This window comes from Theobroma cacao, chromosome 1 (genome assembly GCF_000208745.1).
Source record: "Theobroma cacao cultivar B97-61/B2 chromosome 1, Criollo_cocoa_genome_V2, whole genome shotgun sequence".
Taxonomy (NCBI): Eukaryota; Viridiplantae; Streptophyta; class Magnoliopsida; order Malvales; family Malvaceae; genus Theobroma; species Theobroma cacao.
In genome coordinates, this window is record NC_030850.1 from 28,618,148 (window position 1) to 28,637,474 (window position 19,327).

Here is a 19,327-nt window from a genome sequence, read left to right on the forward strand (position 1 = left end):
ACAACATTGTTATCCCTCTCCTCGAAATTATCCTCTAACTCCATCATCTGAAAATAAATCCTCACCATCTGAGGACATTAATGCATCTTTAAATAAGGGATTATGGTGGACTACCATCTGATCTCCCTCTATTGCATCTTTCCTAAACCACACTTTTTTCCTAGACCAATCATCCAAGATCGTCGATGCGTGATTTTCTTTAACTAGAAATGAAATGAAATGCCAATTAAAAAAGAAAAATGAAATAAATTATGGCCTAGATCTATATGATTTACTTCATGTAAAAATCATCTATTTATATATTATAAAAAAACAAAGTTGTCAAATAAGAAATGCTCGTTTATGCTTTTGTATATAGGTTCTCCTAATAACATGTAAGAAAATTTCTATGTAAAATATTGAATTTTAAATTAGCATAAAAGATCAACTTTTTCAAAATTATTATAAATTTATTTATTTTATTAATCAAAATAACCTATATCACTTTATGACTATTATTTTGATTACATTCCTTTGTTATTAGGTACTTTCTAAATTCAAACGAAATAGCACATATCACTTTTTCTAAAGATGATTACATAGTGTCCAAAAATAAGAAATTTTTGTAAGTAAAATTACAGAAGGAGAAGTAATTGTGGTAAACAAGGGGTTTGTAGTATTTATTTAATAGTTTATTTTTATTTGAAGTTTGAATTCATCAAACAGATGCAATCACTCTAGCAATTTTTTTTTTTGAGTTATAACTTAATGACTGCAATTTCAATAAAGAAATTTGAAGATTAACATTTACGAGTATGCATAACTATATTATAACAATTTATGCATGTTTGTAGATTTTCCTTGTTTAAAAAAATAATATTAACCCATAGTTTATTTTTTGGCCAAGAAATATTAATTCATAGTTTTAAAAAATTGAAATAATATTAATCCATATTATAGTAATTAATTGTTTCAATGTACTTTCTAAATCAAGAGATTTGTATTAAAGTATGCAATACTATAACTTGAAAATATTTATTAAGATTAAATAATATTTATAATAAATACTTTTACTATTAAAAGTTGAATAATATTTTTTAATTATAATCTTTAAATTATTATTTAATCACTTTAAATATTTATAAATCTTGATATTATCGTGTCAAAGCTTAAGAAAATTCATTTTAAAAAAATGAATCAAAACAAAAGAACGGCCGGGTTAAGGGTCAAAGAGGAAAATTTGTCGACCTTAATCCATTCGGATCCAATCGGGGTGACTCGAATAAAATGCCCGTTTCCATTTCGGTTATGCTATAAATTTCACACTGCAATTCCCAAACCCTAAAATTGCAGACTCTCTCTCCCTCGCTCCGGCGGCTGAGGAATTTTTGTGCTGTTCACTGCTTCGTCTCTAGCCATGGTCTTGCTAGCATCTCTCACTCTACTTATCTCTCTTTACATTCAATTTTACTGCATTTTCCAGTTCGTTTCCTTCAATTTTCTCTGGATCCAAGTGCTGTCTTAACAATATCTTTTCTTCTCTCTCTCTCTCTCTCTCTCTCTCTCTCTTTTTGGGTTCATTTTTAATTAGGCGGATGTGGTTGCCGATGTTGCTGCCCCAGGGATACCGAAGAAGAGAACATTCAAGAAGTTCAGTTTCAGAGGTGTCGATCTCGACGCTCTCTTGGATATGTCCACTGATGAGCTCGTCAAGCTCTTCCCCGCTCGTGCTCGCCGAAGGTTACATCTCACTATCATCCCTATTAGATTTTCCTTTCTTCTTTAAGCTTGTTTTTATTGCCTTTAATTTGTAAAATAAGATAGTTATCTTTTTTCTTTTTAGGTTTCAGAGAGGTTTGAAGAGAAAGCCAATGGCTCTGATCAAGAAATTGCGTAAGGCGGTGAGTGCTTTTTATCCATCGTTTCGACTGTATGAGGAATTAAACTATTCTTATGAGATTTTCTTTTTCTGTGTGGATTTGCACTTGCTCTATACTGCTTGTGATGTTTATCATTAGAAACGCGAAATGCTTATGATTTTGGATAACTTTTTCCTATTCTTTCTGTAATATAGTGTTGCAATTGGTTTTTTTGTTCTTTCATAAGATTAACTAGATATAGCAAAATCTTATTGATGATATCTAAGGTTTTAGAATTCTTACGAGATGCTTTCTCTTCACTTTGTTTAGATTGCTCATCTAAACCAGTTTTGTTGTACTCAACTCTGTTTGGTAGCATATTTCCTTTAAGTTTATCAATGCACCAATTGTTTTTCTCCTCTAGTTTGTTTTGTCTTGATGTGTATGCATAATAGATTTTGGTGTTTCGCAAGCAATCAGTTGGGAAACTGGTTATGCCATCTTTTCAATGTAATATTTTTGCATGTTCACTTGTGGGAGAAGTTATGTATAAATGGTTGATTATTATTCTGTTAGAACATTAAGTTGATTTTCATAATTATATTGACTAAAGGGATGGTTTGATTGATCGTGATATCAGTATGGAAAACGTGGTCTTGCAAAGCTTCTTCTACTATTTGAACCAGGCAAACGAATGAATAACCTAGGGTTGTTAAATGGCTGTGAATTTATTGTTGTTGGGAAGGAAAACATGTGACCGTTTTAGATGTTGGTGGTGATTTACGGTTACTATTAAAGAAATCAATAAACATAAGAAAAAGCCTGCTAGCTATAAGAGGGTAGCATTGGTCGTATTGAGTTTCAATTCAATTTTTTGATGAGGAAATGTAAAGGTACCTCCACAATATGATGACATTTCCATCTTTAGCAATGAGTGTAGCATGAAGCAGCACAATTTTTGTACATCTGTTTTTCGAAACATTGCTGTGAGCTAATTGTCAAACCGCTGAAAAGCTCAATTTTCGTTTTCCCCCTTTTCTTTGGTTAAAAGAGTTGCTATGAAGTTGATACCTAAGATGAGATATTGAGGGAAGTGTTGGTAAATGGCATTACAACATTTGACTGAGTCTGAAAAGTTTGATGGTGTTTTTCATTGCACAAATAAATCCAGAGTGGTAGGAATTATGCTGGTCTGGTTTTGGGACATATTTTTAGTGTCCTACAGTTCTAGTCCTCTCAGAAACAAGCAATAATAGTAATTTGGATTTGCCACCCTTTACACCTCGCCCCCTGCCCCCGTTTTCTGTTTTTTGATATGCTGATGACAGATCTGAACCTCCATTGGCTATGCATGGAAATTGACTAGGTGCTAAAAGTGTAATGCAGTTATAATGGTAGCGGCTATTGATTGCCATGTTTTGATATCATGTGTTATTTTTAAAAATCATTTCATTATTATCTTTCCTTTTCCTATGCCCTTTTAGTTACTCGGCACCATCATCTTTACCATCTTGGTCGCTTGAAGATTTTTGGCTGCAGTTTTGTTGCCTGTAAATGTAGATAGCACTATATGTCGTCAATCAGGATATCTTAATGATGTGTGATTTACAATAAAATTTGGCTTGAACTGTTTTCTTCCCTGGCAATGAAGTTTGATGACTGAAGTGAATGTAGATAGCACCATACACTGAAATGTTGTTATGCTGTATTGAAATAGAAACGGGAGGCCCCACCTGGTGAGAAACCTGAGCCTGTAAGGACACACCTCCGCAGCATGATTATAGTTCCCGAAATGATTGGTAGTGTTATTGGTGTTTACAATGGGAAGACCTTCAATCAAGTGGAAATCAAGCCTGAAATGATTGGCCATTATTTGGCTGAATTCTCCATCAGCTACAAGCCTGTGAAGCACGGGAGGCCTGGTATTGGTGCCACCCATTCCTCCAGGTTTATTCCACTTAAGTGAAGATTCTGCATGTGCCTTCATTCTTGGCCTTACTGGAATTGTTTTTTGTTAATTTAATTTTGATCAGTGTGTTTAGTGCTGCTACTTTTCTGACGATGAGTAGTCAGGTTAGAGCAAGACTTAGTAAGCTTTGCGTTTCTTTCCTCTGCACCCCCAAATATACTCAAGTAAAAATTAAGCCTTTTTTTTTTTAGTTTTTTGGTTGGCTTTTTAAATTTTTACAAAATAGTGCAGAGTCTTCAAATAAACGTGAATGAAATTAAGTATTAGGAACGTACCATCTGCACAAAAGCATCATGAAAGCGAATAATATGAAGGGAAATAACGTTTAAAGAAACATAAAAGTCTTGAAAATCAACGCAAGGATAATCAAAATCAGCAGAGAAGAGAGACATAAGTCGGTGGCGGATATATTTAACATTCAAAGTGGCATTAGGAATGAATTTTTAAATGTCACTCAACATTTAACATTGAATCAAATCTTCTTTGCTGGAAGAGTGGCGAGAAAATGTCTCTTATCAAATCCAATCTAACGAGAGTTGAGAAAAAGAAAATCTATTACTACTACTATTATTATTACTAGAGTGGTGCCCCTCGCGTGGGCGATGAATTGTTATTAAAATTAATTTTAAATTATATAATATTATAAATAAAAAAAAAATAATAATAATAATAATAATAAATTTAAAATTTAAAAATATTATAAGTAATAGTAATAATGATAAATTAAAGATAATTCTTTTAAAAATTCAATATTTTAAAAATATTTTTTGATGTCCTACTAAGCAACATTTTTTATTTAAATAAACTTTTTAAAAAACATTTGATTTGTTATATCTTAATATATGCTAATGTTGATATAATCATATTTTTTTAATTACATGATTCTAATAGCAAAACAAAATTCATGTTTTGAAAATATAATATTTATAAAATAATTATTGATAAGCTACATAATTTATACAATAAAATTATTAAAATAAAATGAAAATTTTTTAAAAGTCAAAATTAAATGAACTTATAAAAATATTTTTAATTTTAATGATGAAATTTTCTAAATTATCTTCAATTTTAATTACTACTTTATTATCTTATGCTTTTATAATTATTTTGAATTAATTCACCTTGTGAAAATAATTTTGGGATCCTTCAATAATTTTGATAAGTCATTATCAATTTTATTCAATTAATTGTTCATTTTTTATTACTTATCAAAAAAATTGTTTCACTTTTTATTCTTATCTTATTTTCATAATTTTAATTCACATATAAAAAAAGAAATTACAAATAAAAAAAATAAATTAACCTGAACTGGGTTGGACTTGGATGAATCCAACCCACTTCTTTTTTTTTTTTTTTGTACCCTTCATAAAACCACTGATTTTAATTTTAACCTAACCTTAGTTGCCAACCCTTTCCCATTTCTTCATTTTTGCTCTCTTCTTCTTCTTCCACTGGCAGCAGCCAACCCCTTTCTCTAAACCCTCTCTCCATTAGTCAGTCCCCGGCACCGTTGCCCTTGTTGGCCTAAGCCTTTCCGGCAGTGGCTTCCTCTTTCTTTTCTTTCCCTTTCCTCGTTTCTTCTCTTCCCCTTCCTTCTGCCGCCAGTTTCCTCTCTATCTAAAAAAGCCTAACCACCGTTCTCCTCCTGCAATTGGGGTTTTCTTTTAAAAGTCCTGCCACAAATTTAAAACCCCTTTCCTCAAAGCAGGAGATGTTGACCCATGCAGACCAAAGAGGCTATTATGCTGTAATCACTCTTGTAACACATTCCATTTTATTACACAACGGATAATACAAATTAACTCTCTCGACTCACCCTAAAATCATATTTGTGTAGTGTTAACTATCAACCCTAAACCTAGTTTTATTGTTTTTGAAGAGAAAATTGGGAACTTTTGGGGTCATCTAACAAACAAATTGAAAATGTTCTATGCTCTATGTTCAGTGCAATCGTTGTACCCAAATAGACTCCGAAAGCCTACTTGCCGAGAACCAGACTTGGTAAACATCTTTTTATTTCACATTCCTTACGTCATCATGTAATTACCTAACAGGTTGACTCTCCTGATTGAAGATCCCAGTCTACAACCAACAAATTGTTAGCTCGACACAACTCATTACCTTTTAAGCATATCTTACTTAGTTCCTAAGGTTGCTGCAATCGTTACGAGTGTTTGAAACATCGAGTCCTTAACCAAATTCAACCTAAGGTGAGACTTTGACTGCCATCATATACGTGCCTTCCAATCCATTCAAAGATTCTCCAAACTATATACTATATAATAATATAATTAATCCCATACTTTAGAATGCAATGGAAATTCTACTATTGTGCCACGGCTACTACTTGAAACTTGAAACAAAGTAGAGAACTAGGGAGGTCAGTGAGAGTTTCCTGTCTTTGTTTGGGACTGAGTAATGACAAAGGAAGAAGAATGCGACTGCAATGTGTCAAGGCATGTTGTCCATGTTGGTGAGCCGTACATGACTCACATGCCTTGTTGCAAGGGCTCGCTAGAATTTGACTTCAATAATTCTTCACGTCAGAGGAAACAAACAAGAAATGGAAAGTGGAAACCGATTGGTTCAACAAGCTCAGAACCATACCATAATACATAATTGGATTCTAACTCAGCACTTTCGGACACTGGTCATATATCATTTCAGAGTTTCCAGCTGTATATGCAAATCCTGTTGATTGGAAGGGTTGCAGAATTGTCACTAAAACTAAAATTGTAACCAACGCTTTACACTTGGACAAAATTTCGACAATTTTAGTTTGATTCCAAAGATTTTAACGCGTAGACACGCCCCCATTTATCAGCAAGCAAGCCTCTTGTAGAATAAATTCCAATTAAAGGCGTGTTACAGACAAGAGATATGCAGCCCCACAACCTCCAATACCAACACCACCTTGGGCAGCACTGATGGCATTTCATTCACATCAAAAGGTTCAACTCCTTTCAAGCATTGATTGCCATGAAAGATGGAAGAGTTCTTACAGTTTAAACCCCAATTCTACAATTTCTTTTGGTCCAGCACTAGGCTTAATGCCGGCTGCCAAATTGTTAAAAAGGCTTGGAAAGCCAACCCTCCTAAGCCTAAAAAAGGAGAAAGAAAAACAAAAACAAACTGCTCCGATATATCCCATGCTTTAACCATGCAAAATATGTACAGGAGCAAGTCAAGCCAACCATTAAAATGGTAACTGATTGAACATCCAAAGGCTTGAAGCGATCTTACAAAAGTTTCCAGTGAGATCTATGTTGTTGATTGTGAGGGTAACCTTGGGTGGTTATGCTCACCTTCATAGGTAACAATAAGCATGGATGGCTCTTCCAAGCACCTCTCCACATGTTTCCTTGCAGGGCAACCTCTCATGCTGCTACATTTATAATATCCCCTGCACCGGTTTAAAAGAAAAAGCCTCCTAAGTCGATCAATTGAGACAGGATTCCACTAAATGCAAATCAAATTCACAAGCTTCCTTTAAACACTAAAGAAATAAAAGAGTACATGCATCTCTACTTCAATTAATACTAATTAATTCAGCTTTGGCCCTGCTGTGAGGAAAGATTAAAAGAGAATCAAAATCTTAAACACTATGTGAAATGCTTGCTAGAAGAAAGGAAGAGGTTAAGTCCTCTTCATCCTCTCAGCATCATCTAACTTTCACTTCACCATGGGTGGAAATTTTTCAAGGCTTGATAGTTTCCTTCTAATATCACGGGACTAAGGCACTCCTTCAGTGCAGTAAAAGCATAGTTATGAACTATTACTATCTAATGGAGAGTAGCTGACATCACTTTGGTTTACATAATAAAATGATTGTTTTGCAACAATGTTTACTAAAAAGAAGGGGGGAAATGTTCTTCTTCTATCAACTTCAAATCTGTAACACTTTCTCCTAATGGAAGTGATAATCAGATAACAGACACTAAGATGATTGAGTTCACAAGTTTCAATTTAAAAATTCCTGTACGCACGTCAATTTGTAAATGTCACAAGCAAACTGGGCAGGGCAAACACCAAATTTCACAAACAATATGTCACACCTAAGTCTGATACATAAAAAAGATGATGACCATTACCTAGGGTGAGGAGAACCCTTGATTGGCTTCTGCCCATATTTCCTCCATGAATAATCATCAGGAGGAATATCAGCAAGCTTGCTACTGATAGCAGGCACCTTGATTGATCTCTTTACTCTATGTTTCCTGCCCACACAGAGCAAGCAATTAAGGAAAAAAGTTTAAAACTAGATCAGTCCCCTTCTCCATAAAAGGAAAAAAAAGCAATTATAAGAATTAATATGAAAAGCATAATTTCATAGAGATACTAAAGAGGGAGAAAGAGAATCTAACCTCTTTTTCGAGCAGTGGCATCTACCACTACTTCCACATTTGACACTCCCATCTTCTCCCCTAGCAGAACACTTCTTCTTCGGTTGGGAACCCTGATCTGAGGATCGAGGCGCCCCAATTAAATGGAAGGCACTCCCACCATCCAAGTTAGCTACACTACCATCTATACTCAAGGAAGAAATGAATGACCTAGTCGATGACCTGGTAGGTGTGCAACTAGAGCTATCAAAATTCAAGTTAATGCCACTATTACGCTTCCTAAACATCATTTCAGCTTGATGTTTCATTTGCTGCTGTTGTTGTTGCTGTTGCTGCTGCTGCTGCTGTTGGAGCTGTAACCTTTGTTGCAGCTGCTGCTGTTGGAGATACAGGTAGTGCCCGGATGGCCCTTGTTGCGCAACTTGAAGAGGGTTTTTCCCATTTGAACTCAGTTCCAAAGATGGGTTTCCTAAATAGAGAGAAGTTTTAGCATGTGAACTCAATTCCTGAACTGAGCTTTCATGGTAACCAAGCTGCATATTCTTGGATGGATAATCAGTTGCCGTATGGTGTGGATTATCCAAAAGGATGCTCTGAGGAAAAGGTGTTTGTAATTTCCTTAGCTTCCTCACTCGTGCATGTCCCAAACCAGCGTTTAAAAGAGAAACTACTCTTTTGAACCTAAAAACAGCCTCCCCAGTTTCAGCCATTAAATTTCTATAGTGAACCTGATCCTGAGGCTGAGACAAAATACTCAAAACTCTATGGCAGCTCTCTACTGCTGCCTTGTTAGCATCCTCAACCTCCTCCATGGTACTCCCAAACCCAAAAAAAAAAAAAAAAACTAATTCCCCAAACCCAAATTACCTAAAGCAAAAAATACCATAGAAACAGCTAAGTTTACTAAAATATTAGATCTTTAAGAAAAAAAGTAGGGCCATCCTCAAAATTCAATTTTCAGATCACCCAAAGACCCAAAAAGGACTCTTTCAACAGAATTTGAACAAAATTTAGCTTAAAAGGCCATTTTTTTTCCTTTTCTCAAACAGAGAAGGCGAAGAAGATCAGATTTAACAGGGCCTGTAAAAACTGACTAAAACAAAGAAAGAAAGAAAAAGAAAGACAGACAAGGATGAAAGCAGGAACAACTATTTCACTAGGAGAAAACAAAGGACTAAATACCAAAAACAAAAAAACCAGACCTTGTTGGACTTGGTGTTGTCAAACCCTAGATTCTTCTTCCCATGTTTTTCTTGAGATTGAAAGGTGTGAAAGAGAAGACTTTGTTTGTGCCTTTGAGAGAATTCACAAACGGCCATAACAAAACAAAGCTCCCATCTTTTCTTTTCTTCCTATTATACTACTCTACAAATATTATTTTAAAAATATAATCATAAAACAAAATTGTAGAGAGAGAAAGTAGAACAAAGAAATTCAAGAGAGAGAGAGATTTAAATAAATAGAGGGGATGTTGAGCAGCAGAAGAGGAGCTGAGGCAATGAAACTGCCGTCTCTGTCACAGATTTGAAGGTGGGTCCCAAGCAAAGACCTTGGTTTATTCTTTTTTCTTCTGCCATTTCTGGCTTTAATTAGTGCCTTTCCTTCCACCCTCCTTTTTTAATTAAATATTCTTTTTATATGACTAAACATTTCAGCTCCAGTTTTTTACTTCTACCAGAACCAGATGTGCTTTGAAGTTTCTTGCTTTGTCTTGTACTGCAAATTGCAGGAGTTGTTGAGAAGCTGGTCAAGAATTGAGACTTTTAGACTTACTTTCCACTTGTTTTTAACTTTTTACTCTACTATTTACCTCAGGTTGTTGTAAATTTTTCCTAAAGTTGCCAGCTGACCTCCTAAAGTTGTTTTATGGTGTGGAAACGATGGATACCACCCATCTTCATCTTAAAGAGTCACGCATCCTCCATTTTCTTTTATACCCAATGGCAATGGAAATGAAGACAGAATGATATTTAAAGATTGACCATAAGTCAATTACGTTTTTTTTCCCATTAAAGGACAACGTTTGAAGATATGTGTATATTATTTTTACGAGTTCAAGGTGGAAGAATGTTAAAAGCTATGCGACCATTCTTCTTTTGAAAATTTAGCTTGGATAAAACAAGTCATAAAAGCAAACAGAAAACAAATGATACATATTCATTGTGCAGCAGACATTTGCCTCTTTCTAAAATGACCCTTACTCATAACCTTTTTTGAATTTGCATAGATTTTGATAGCTTAATTATTACATATAGAATCCCATGAAAAAGTGCTACTCCTACTACTTATTACATATATAGAGGAATGCATACAATGCAAATATCTAATCTTTTTTGGCAGATTTTTGCTTTCTTAAGATAAACCCAATTCTAACTTATTAAGTCAAATTTAGGTCAATGACCCCAAGTGGTTGTTAAAAAGGTTAAGCAAAACGACAACAAAGAAAAATAATAATACTTTTTCAATTCAGTGGACATAGCAAAACCAACCCACAGTCTCTTTCCCAATTTTTTTTTCAATAAAAATAAAAATATACTAACAAAACAAAGCAAGAGTAACCAGAGGGCCAAAAGGCTGTAAACTATTTGGTTGTTTTTTACTTTGCTTCGAGACTTTATTTTATTTTATTTTTCCTTTCTTCCTCTTGTTATCAAAATGTCCGCCTCCTAAGTGGGGCCCAGACAGGTACTCGGGAGCCGCATCCTAAATAGCCGTTGTTGGACTCACCCAATCGAGTCTCTCCACGTGTGTACGTTCTCGCCCCTAAAGTCTGGCACGTAACCCAACGTGGTGGTGGTGCTGCCTTTGACCGCCAAACGCTCTTGGCGGACTGCTAACTTGCGCCACGAGAACAGTAGCACCGCGGAGGTCGGTGACTGACAGGCGCGTGGGTCCCGCTGCCGTTGACTTCCCATTCTGCTCCGTCCCGTGGGCTTCTTTTATTACGCTAGGGGGCCTGGGGTAATCGTGTACTTTTAACATTTATTTAAGGCTTTATTAATGGGGAAGAACTTCCACTCCAAGATTTCGGATTAGGCCTGAAAGCGGGGCATCCCATCCTGTATATTTAAATTACTATTGTGCCCTTTAGAAATGCGTTTGTTTAAATGCTGATTATTATTTATGGAGGATTTGCTATGATAGCAACAATGTGGTCATTTCCTTTTCAGCAAAACTATAATTGACTTAATTAAAGGAATATTGTATATAATATAAAATTATTGAGCCCAATATTTGAATGTATTAATAAAATTAATTAACCAATTTTACAATTAAAATTGGACAATATATGCAAATTGTAGTAGTTTGTTTGAAAAGGAAAAAACGACTAGCAGAATGAAGAATGTAGGGCAGAAAACGATGGCAGTAACTGTATACCAATTACTGTCAGGGTTTATTTTACCTCAGGGTAGAAAACATAATAAAAGGCACGATGTAGACATATAGTTTCAACATTTCATGCATTTCAAAGTGCATAATCATCTTAACCCTTGAAATTCAGAGCCCCTAAATTTCTTGTGTCTTTCCAACATCGAAATGACTGCTGCTATGAAGGTGGAGAATGTGATCTTGTTTTTACTATTTCTGATTCATGATATATTGTTCTTATTTCACATGGTTTAAATGAAAAAAAAAACATATATAACTATATAATTATAACTTGTGCTATATATATATAATTACATTATTTGTAGGTATGTCTCTATTTTTTTTTATGGTTTATCCTCAATCATGTGGCTTGAAAAATAAGTAGGTGCTATAAAAGCATGAAGAGAAGTACAAAATCCTGGAAATTGTGTTCATGAACCAAATGTTGGACTGAAAAACTAATGCCATTATCCAGTGAACTCGACCAATTGAATCGTCAACATAATGAGTGGAATAAGATACAGCTGCCATTTGTTAATCTTTATGGCGGAGAGAAGAAGGAGAAGAAGAAAATACGTTTCAACGTATTAAAGTCTCATTGATAACGACGGATGATACTCAAAACGGGGCCAATATGTTTGAAAAGTTATTCTATCCAAACCTGACCTATTTTCCATCACAATTGCTGCCTGATTTTCGACAAATGCTCTTGCGAGGAACCAAGGTATTGTTTATCCCCTTTTGACTTTTGAGGACTTCCCTTGATTCTTAAATTCTCCATACCTAACATCCATGGAAATTGGTACATTGTTTTAACAATATGTTTTGGGAATCCTAAACAATGTTGCATTCACAAATTATATAGTTTTGCATTGCAATCTAATGTTATAAATCCTCCAATAGGCCTCATTGTCTATTTACTCTTAACTCAATATTTTAATTTCATTGTGTCAAAACGGGGTAAATACATTCTTTTTATATGCTATTGATTAGAAAACGTATAAACTAAAAAAGATTTACACTGATGTAAATAGATTTTTTTTATTTTTATTTTGAGAACTTATTCGAAATTTTAATAATATTGTTTATGCATACGAAATAAATTGTCACTATGCATCATTTTCTTTTAGCTAGGAGTAAGTCCAAAGGTATACTATCTGTACATAATAAACTTTCCTTTCCTAATCATATGAAGTTAATTGCGTGTTGTTCTTTTTTCCTAGATTCTATGAAATTAACTGCAGTTTTCTATTCTTCAATCTAAACATGAAAAAAAAAAAAAAAAGACAGAAATTGATTATCTTTATTTTCTCTTTAAGTTTTTTTTCAACTTAAATAGTAGAAAGAAATCCCTAAATTATAATTAGTTTTTCAACTAAGCTTTCACATTTTATTGTACCTAAACAAGCTTTTAAACTTTGATCTGTACCCAAAACAATTTTTTAATTTTAATGAAAAATTAATTATTATCAGATAAAATGTTAATTAATATTAACTGAATACTTAAAGAAGTTTCTGAATTATATGAAGAAATTTAATTTAAACTCTATTCTTTTATTGCATTTAAATAAATTATTAAATTTTTATTTCGTATCAAATAAGTCTCTCTCATTAATTGTTGATTAACTCCCATCAGTCAATGGTATAATCAGCAATTTTTATGCTACATCATCTAGCACATGACATTGACGTCAATACCACGTGATAAAGGATGTGGTATTAAAAATTACTGACTTGAAAATGAGTTTTTTCCTTTCTAAATGTCTAAAAATTATTGGTTAGGTATTTAAAACAAATAATAAAAAAAAAACTAATTATTTCAAACTTATTACTATTGTTTCTTAACTGATTATTATCCATCTTTCATAACGAAAAAACCTAATCCAACCTTTCTAGTTTGATTGAAGCCCTTGTTGCTTGACTGAAAGTTAATGTAGAGAAATTCGAGAATACCTAAAAACGCAAAGACTAAAGGTAGGACACACAACGTTTATAATACTAAAACTAGCAAAGACACACGGTATTGATCCACAATAAAAGAAATTCAAATCCTCTCTTTTTTTCCTTAGAATCTGTAAGAAAATCTAATATTTTTCTCTTCCCTAGAATATATAAGGGAAAGCTAATGGTGTTATATTTTATTTACTAACAATAATAAATTCTCTTTCCACATCTTTTTACAAATTTTGAAAATTCAAGATTACCCAAAGAACGATTTTTAAAAGAGGAATAAACATTACAGACAGAGAGAGGACATTCTAACTATAAGGTATGTTGGGTTTAAGGAATGTTAAAGAAAGTGAAGGTTTCTTCTAGGAATGATTGCTTCAATTAAGAAAATGGTAATAAGTTAAGAAACAATGATGATCAGCTTGAAACAATTAGGTTTTTTTTTTTAATTTTGTTTTAAATCCATAATCAATAATTTTTTATATTTAAATGAGTAAAACGGAAAAAACCTAATTCTTAATCAATAATTTTTTATGCCACATCATTTACTACGTCACATTGACGTCATCAAGATGACACATCAAAATGCCACATGGAAGATGACGTGTCATCAAAAATTACTAATTGTACAATTGACTTATGGAACTTAGTTAACGGTTAGTGTGAGAGGCTTATTTGATTCAAAATAAAAATTTAAAAACTCATTTGAATACAATAAAAAAATAAGAATTAAATTGACTTTCTTAGTATAATTCGAGAACTTATTTGTGTATTTAACCATTAATATTTTATGCTCAAATGACATATGATGCATACCCATGAGGTAGCTAACAACGTAGAATCCAAAACTTATAACTCAAAATTTGACAAAATATAATTGTAGATTTATTGGAATCTACCGAGATTCTTCTTTTGTTTCCTAATTCTTTGCTATTTTGAAAACTAGCGAGATTTGCTCTTCTGTTTCCTTTGATTAGCAACAATTACTAGGACTGTATGTATTATAAGAACCTCTCATATTAAGTAAAAGTAAGTGATTAAGCCAACTTTTTCATGGTATTAAGGCAGAAGTACTAGGGTCTACTTTCTTCTCATCACTATTGCCCAAGAAAATAGCAATGACTCTGCATCTATAAATACCCAAATCATCAATCAAAACACCCACCAAAACACATATGATTTTCTATCTTCATATACACTACATCCATCTGATAACCCAGGCATAACCTTGGTTTCGTGCCTTCTCAAAGAAGAAAATTATACAACATGTCGTAAAGCCAGGAAAAATGCATTATTGGCCAAATATAAATTTGGTTTTGTGGATGGAATCCTCATTCGCCCTACACCTAATTCACCAGATGCGGCAACTTGCATAAAAAGTAATTCCATGGTTATCTCATAGATTTTCAATTCTCTTCATCCATCTCTTCATGACAGTATGGCATATTTCAATATTGTCAGAGAGATGTGGATCGACTTGGAAGAGCTTTTTTCTAAAGGGAATGCACCCTATGTGCATAAATTGAAAATGGATATTGTGAACACACAGTAAAAAGATTTATCAGTGGTTGTTTATTACACAAAGTTGAAAGGCTTTTGGGATGAGTATAACACTTATTCCCAAATCCCATCGTGTATATGTGGAGTTGCCAAAGCTCTTGTGGCTGAAAAAGAGAAAGAAAAAGTTCAACAATTCTTGATAGGATTACATGAAAAATATGGTGTAGTGCGATCGTAAATTTTTAACACAGATCTGTTACCTTCCTTAACGCGAGTATATGTGCTTGTCACATAAGAAGAACGACAGCAACAGGTTGTTGCATCAAGAGGAACAATTACTATAGAAAGTGTTGTGTTTGTTGTCTCTAAAATTAATACTAAATCTGCTAGTACTCGTGTTATGCCTGGAATCTGAGATACCTCAAAGTTGTATTGTGACTATTCCAAAAAAAAATATGTTTTGATTTACATGAATATCTAAACTAGTGGGAGAAAGACAAATCTAAATCAGTTCATGGGAAATCAGCAAAAAATACAAAAACCATGGAGACAACAAAGAATTCTACTAGGTCACCAATCAATGGTCTCTCCAAGGAATAGTACACACAACTCATATCATTGCTTAATCTTGAGAAAACCCATAACATAAATCCTGTGGCTAATTTTGCCGTAAAGCTATCGCTTTGTCTAATGACAAAATTGAATGGATTCTTGATTCAGGTGCTTTAAATCACATGAATTGCCAAAAGAGTATCATGACCAATGAAAGAAATATTCCATTTGATTCTCATGTAAAAATTCCAAATGGTTCTTTTGTTTCAACTAAGTCATATGGAGATATGATTTTTAATCCTCTTATTAAACTAAGCCATGTTCTTTATATACCTTCCTTTGCTTGCAATCTTATTTCCCTAAGTAAATTAACCAAAACCTTGAACTGTGCAGCTCATTTTGTGCTTTACAGAACCTAGCAACAAGGAAGCTGATTGGCATGGGTGAACTTAGAGATGGTCTTTATTATTTTCAAAAAATCACCATTCATGTGGCTTCAACAACCTCTACCTATGACACAGGGTTTGTCTTATGGCATCAACGACTTGGTCATTTGTCTTTTGATAAATTATCTCTAATTGATAACTTAAATCTTCAATTTGTGACAACCATGAATAAGTACTATGATGCTTGCCATCGAGCCAAACAAGCTCATCAGTTGTTTCCTACCAGTTTTATTAAAACTCAAAATGCTTTTAAATTAATTCATTGTGATGTTTGGGGTACATATAATACTCCTTCATTATCAAGTGCCCATTATTTCTTAAGCATTGTTGATGATTTTACTAGGACTACATGGGTTTATTTGATGAAGAACAAAATCGAGGTCTATTTTTTATTAACATCTTTCATTGCCATGGTACACGACAATTTGGTTGCCCTATGAAACAAATGTGTAGTGATAATGGGGCTGAATTCACCAATCATCAATTCCAACAATTTTGTAAACAAAATGGGATTCTTAGTCAATTTTCTTGTGTCTCCACACCTTAACAAAATGGGGTAGTAGAGCGTAAACATAGGCATCTTCTTGAAGTGGCTAGAGCCTTAAGATTTCAAGCAGGTTTACCCATTAAATTTTGAGGAGAATGTATCTTGACAGCAACATATTTAATTAACTATGCTCCCACTCCACTTTTATTTGGAAAGAGTGGGTATGAGATCTTATTTTTTCAAAAATTTGATTACTTACATCTTTGTGTCCTTGGATGTCTTTATTATGCCTTTGTCATTCTTAGGTTTAAAGATAAATTTCATGAGCGTGTTACCGCTTGCATCTTTATTGGTTATCCTTATGGTAAAAGGGGATATAAAGTCTATGTCAAGACCCGAAACTCCTCATCGGGCCCATGATAACCGTCGCGAAGCCTCGACAAATATTCTTCATTCCGAATGTCGATTGAAACCTCACAAGGCTCTCATATCAATTTTTGTACTTCCCCGGTGAGCAATAGTTATCAAATATCGTAATTTGAAAGATTACGAGTCATTTTCAAATCAGAACATAACATATTGTTTTCTAGCTCACAAGGGCATTTTCGTCATTTTTCGTTAAAAATCTCAAAACTTGTTAAAAATGTAGTAGGTAAGCAAAAAATATATATTTAGTGATTTAAAAACAAATTAAGTGTCTAAAACGTTCATTTGAAGTGAAAATTTAACCATTTGAATATAATAAAAATATTCAATAAAATAAACTATTTTCTAGTAAAATAATTTTTATAAAGCTATCGGTAAATAATTCTTATAGCGTAAAAGTTAATTATATTCATATATACTATAAAACAAAAAAACCAAATCATAAAATTACTTTTACAGCTACATGTGGGCCCACATCTAACCAAAAATGCATCGGAAGTTGGAAACCTACAACTTTACCGATTCGAGTCCAAATGAAAATCCTTGTCAAAGTCAGCTAACTAAGGAATTCCCTGAGCCTGAAATGTGAGGAAATGAGGGTGGTGAGATTATAAAATCCCAGTGAGTAAACAGATACCATCTAAACTATCTAAAGTCGAGTAAATGGAGACAATTAAAATAAATCATCATACTGTAATTTCATTACCTTTCAACTCATTTCAACCAAATAAAATCAATCCATAAAAATCGAGTAATCAACTTGGCTTATGAATTTCTTAAAACTTTGGCTCGTGNCACAAAACTTGGCTCCTACCAAAATCATTCTCAGATATGCCTTGGCCTAGGCATCTGACCGAGACCATCAAGGTTGTTAAATGTCTTTACATCAGAAATTCTAGCCATGCCTTAGCGTTGGCTGAGTCTCACTCTCACGCGGTGGTCTATGTGAAGTGCACTTAAATCTTTACCTTTAAAGACATCCTCCACACGACTCTCTGATCGAGGTAAGGTATATCTGATTCTATGCCCTTTCTCTTAAGTTGGTCCATAGAACCTCCACTACAGGGATTATGGATTATTTTATCTACCACCTGATTTATGAAATCTTTATCTGCATGAAATGGTAATTTATCGCAATCTAGCCTCATAAGACTGAATACATAGTATATATAATTTTGATACAAATACCGACTTTGCCATTCATGCTCACATATTGCTATAAACCATATAATTTAAAACACAAACATGCAGTCTCCAATTACTCTATTTTCAAAATCAGTATTCAATTTTTCAGAAAATTTATAAAATCACAATTTCTCCTAAAACATAGCAATTTACCATTTAAACTCATTTTCTATAAAATCACACAATTGTATAAAACTACTCTAGATAATTAAGACGATAATAAGTTTACTCACAATTCTAGGAGTCGATGTACTCCTAATCCCAATCTTCAAGCACAATTTCTGTACTTTTACCAGTATAATTTGCTCACCACCTATCCACAATGTACAATACATAATTCACCACATTAATGCTTGACCATTATAAAATCAATTCAAGCTCGGTGTATATGCATGATATGATATGTAACTTATCCGACTACCGCTTAAATGCGGTGCTAACCTAATTCGGCCTATTACCCGATTAAATGACAATTGTGTCCGATTTGGCTCCAAATTGCTTCATTTCATTTCTAATATTTCAATTCACTAAATAAAATTTTAATAATCTAAAATTCAGCCTAACAACCCTCACAATTCTTCTTGAAAATTTCGGCCATTGTGGTGCACTATCACTAAAAATTTTACCATTCTATTTTCTCACCATAAATCATCATTTCATCAATTTTTTAACCAATTTACTTGATCACAAAATCAATTCATTACTTTTACACTTCACATAGGGTTCGGCCATTGAAGGTTCATGGGGAAAATAGATTCTTTTCTTATTGTTTTGTTTCTAAACATGCTTAATTAACTCTAAACACCAACATAACTCAAAATCAAACAATTCCAACATCATTTCTTTCACCAAAGCCATTCGGTCAGCCATGATTGCCCCATGAAAACATACAATCCAACCATGAAAATTAAGGAGAAATGCATGGGTAAGGTAGATCACTAGCAAAATCAAAGAAATTTTACCTTTGCTTGATCAAATCCTTGAATTCCAACACTTTCTCTTTGATTTTTCCCACCTAGGGTTTGTTCTTCCTTGGTTTCTCTTCTCTTCTGGTTTGGCTGACCACTATGGGAGAAATGGGCTGGTTTTTATGCCTTGTTATAAAGAAATAATGAAATAATAAAAACATGACACATGGCATTTCCTTATTGGTTCAAATTTTAAATATTTGACTTTTAATTCTTTAATTCTCCACCACATATTTCTCATGTTTATCCATTTCTATAATGAATAAAATTCCTTGGTCTTGACAAGTGTCAGGG

General features: G+C 33.4%; 2 protein-coding genes across 2 annotated transcripts; one reads left to right on the forward strand and one right to left on the reverse strand.

The window, feature by feature from the left end:
• On the forward strand, positions 1,236 to 4,001 carry LOC18613217 (40S ribosomal protein S15-4). Its single transcript, XM_007050334.2, has 4 exons — positions 1,236 to 1,399; positions 1,571 to 1,719; positions 1,823 to 1,880; positions 3,556 to 4,001. Exons 1-4 carry the CDS (start codon positions 1,397 to 1,399, stop codon positions 3,802 to 3,804), a joined length of 459 nt encoding a protein of 152 aa, XP_007050396.2. The 5' UTR covers positions 1,236 to 1,396; the 3' UTR covers positions 3,805 to 4,001.
• On the reverse strand, positions 6,704 to 9,570 carry LOC18613218 (probable WRKY transcription factor 21). Its single transcript, XM_007050335.2, has 3 exons — positions 8,172 to 9,570; positions 7,899 to 8,024; positions 6,704 to 7,210 (listed from the first exon to the last, which is right to left on the reverse strand). Exons 1-3 carry the CDS (start codon positions 8,960 to 8,962, stop codon positions 7,069 to 7,071), a joined length of 1,059 nt encoding a protein of 352 aa, XP_007050397.2. The 5' UTR covers positions 8,963 to 9,570; the 3' UTR covers positions 6,704 to 7,068.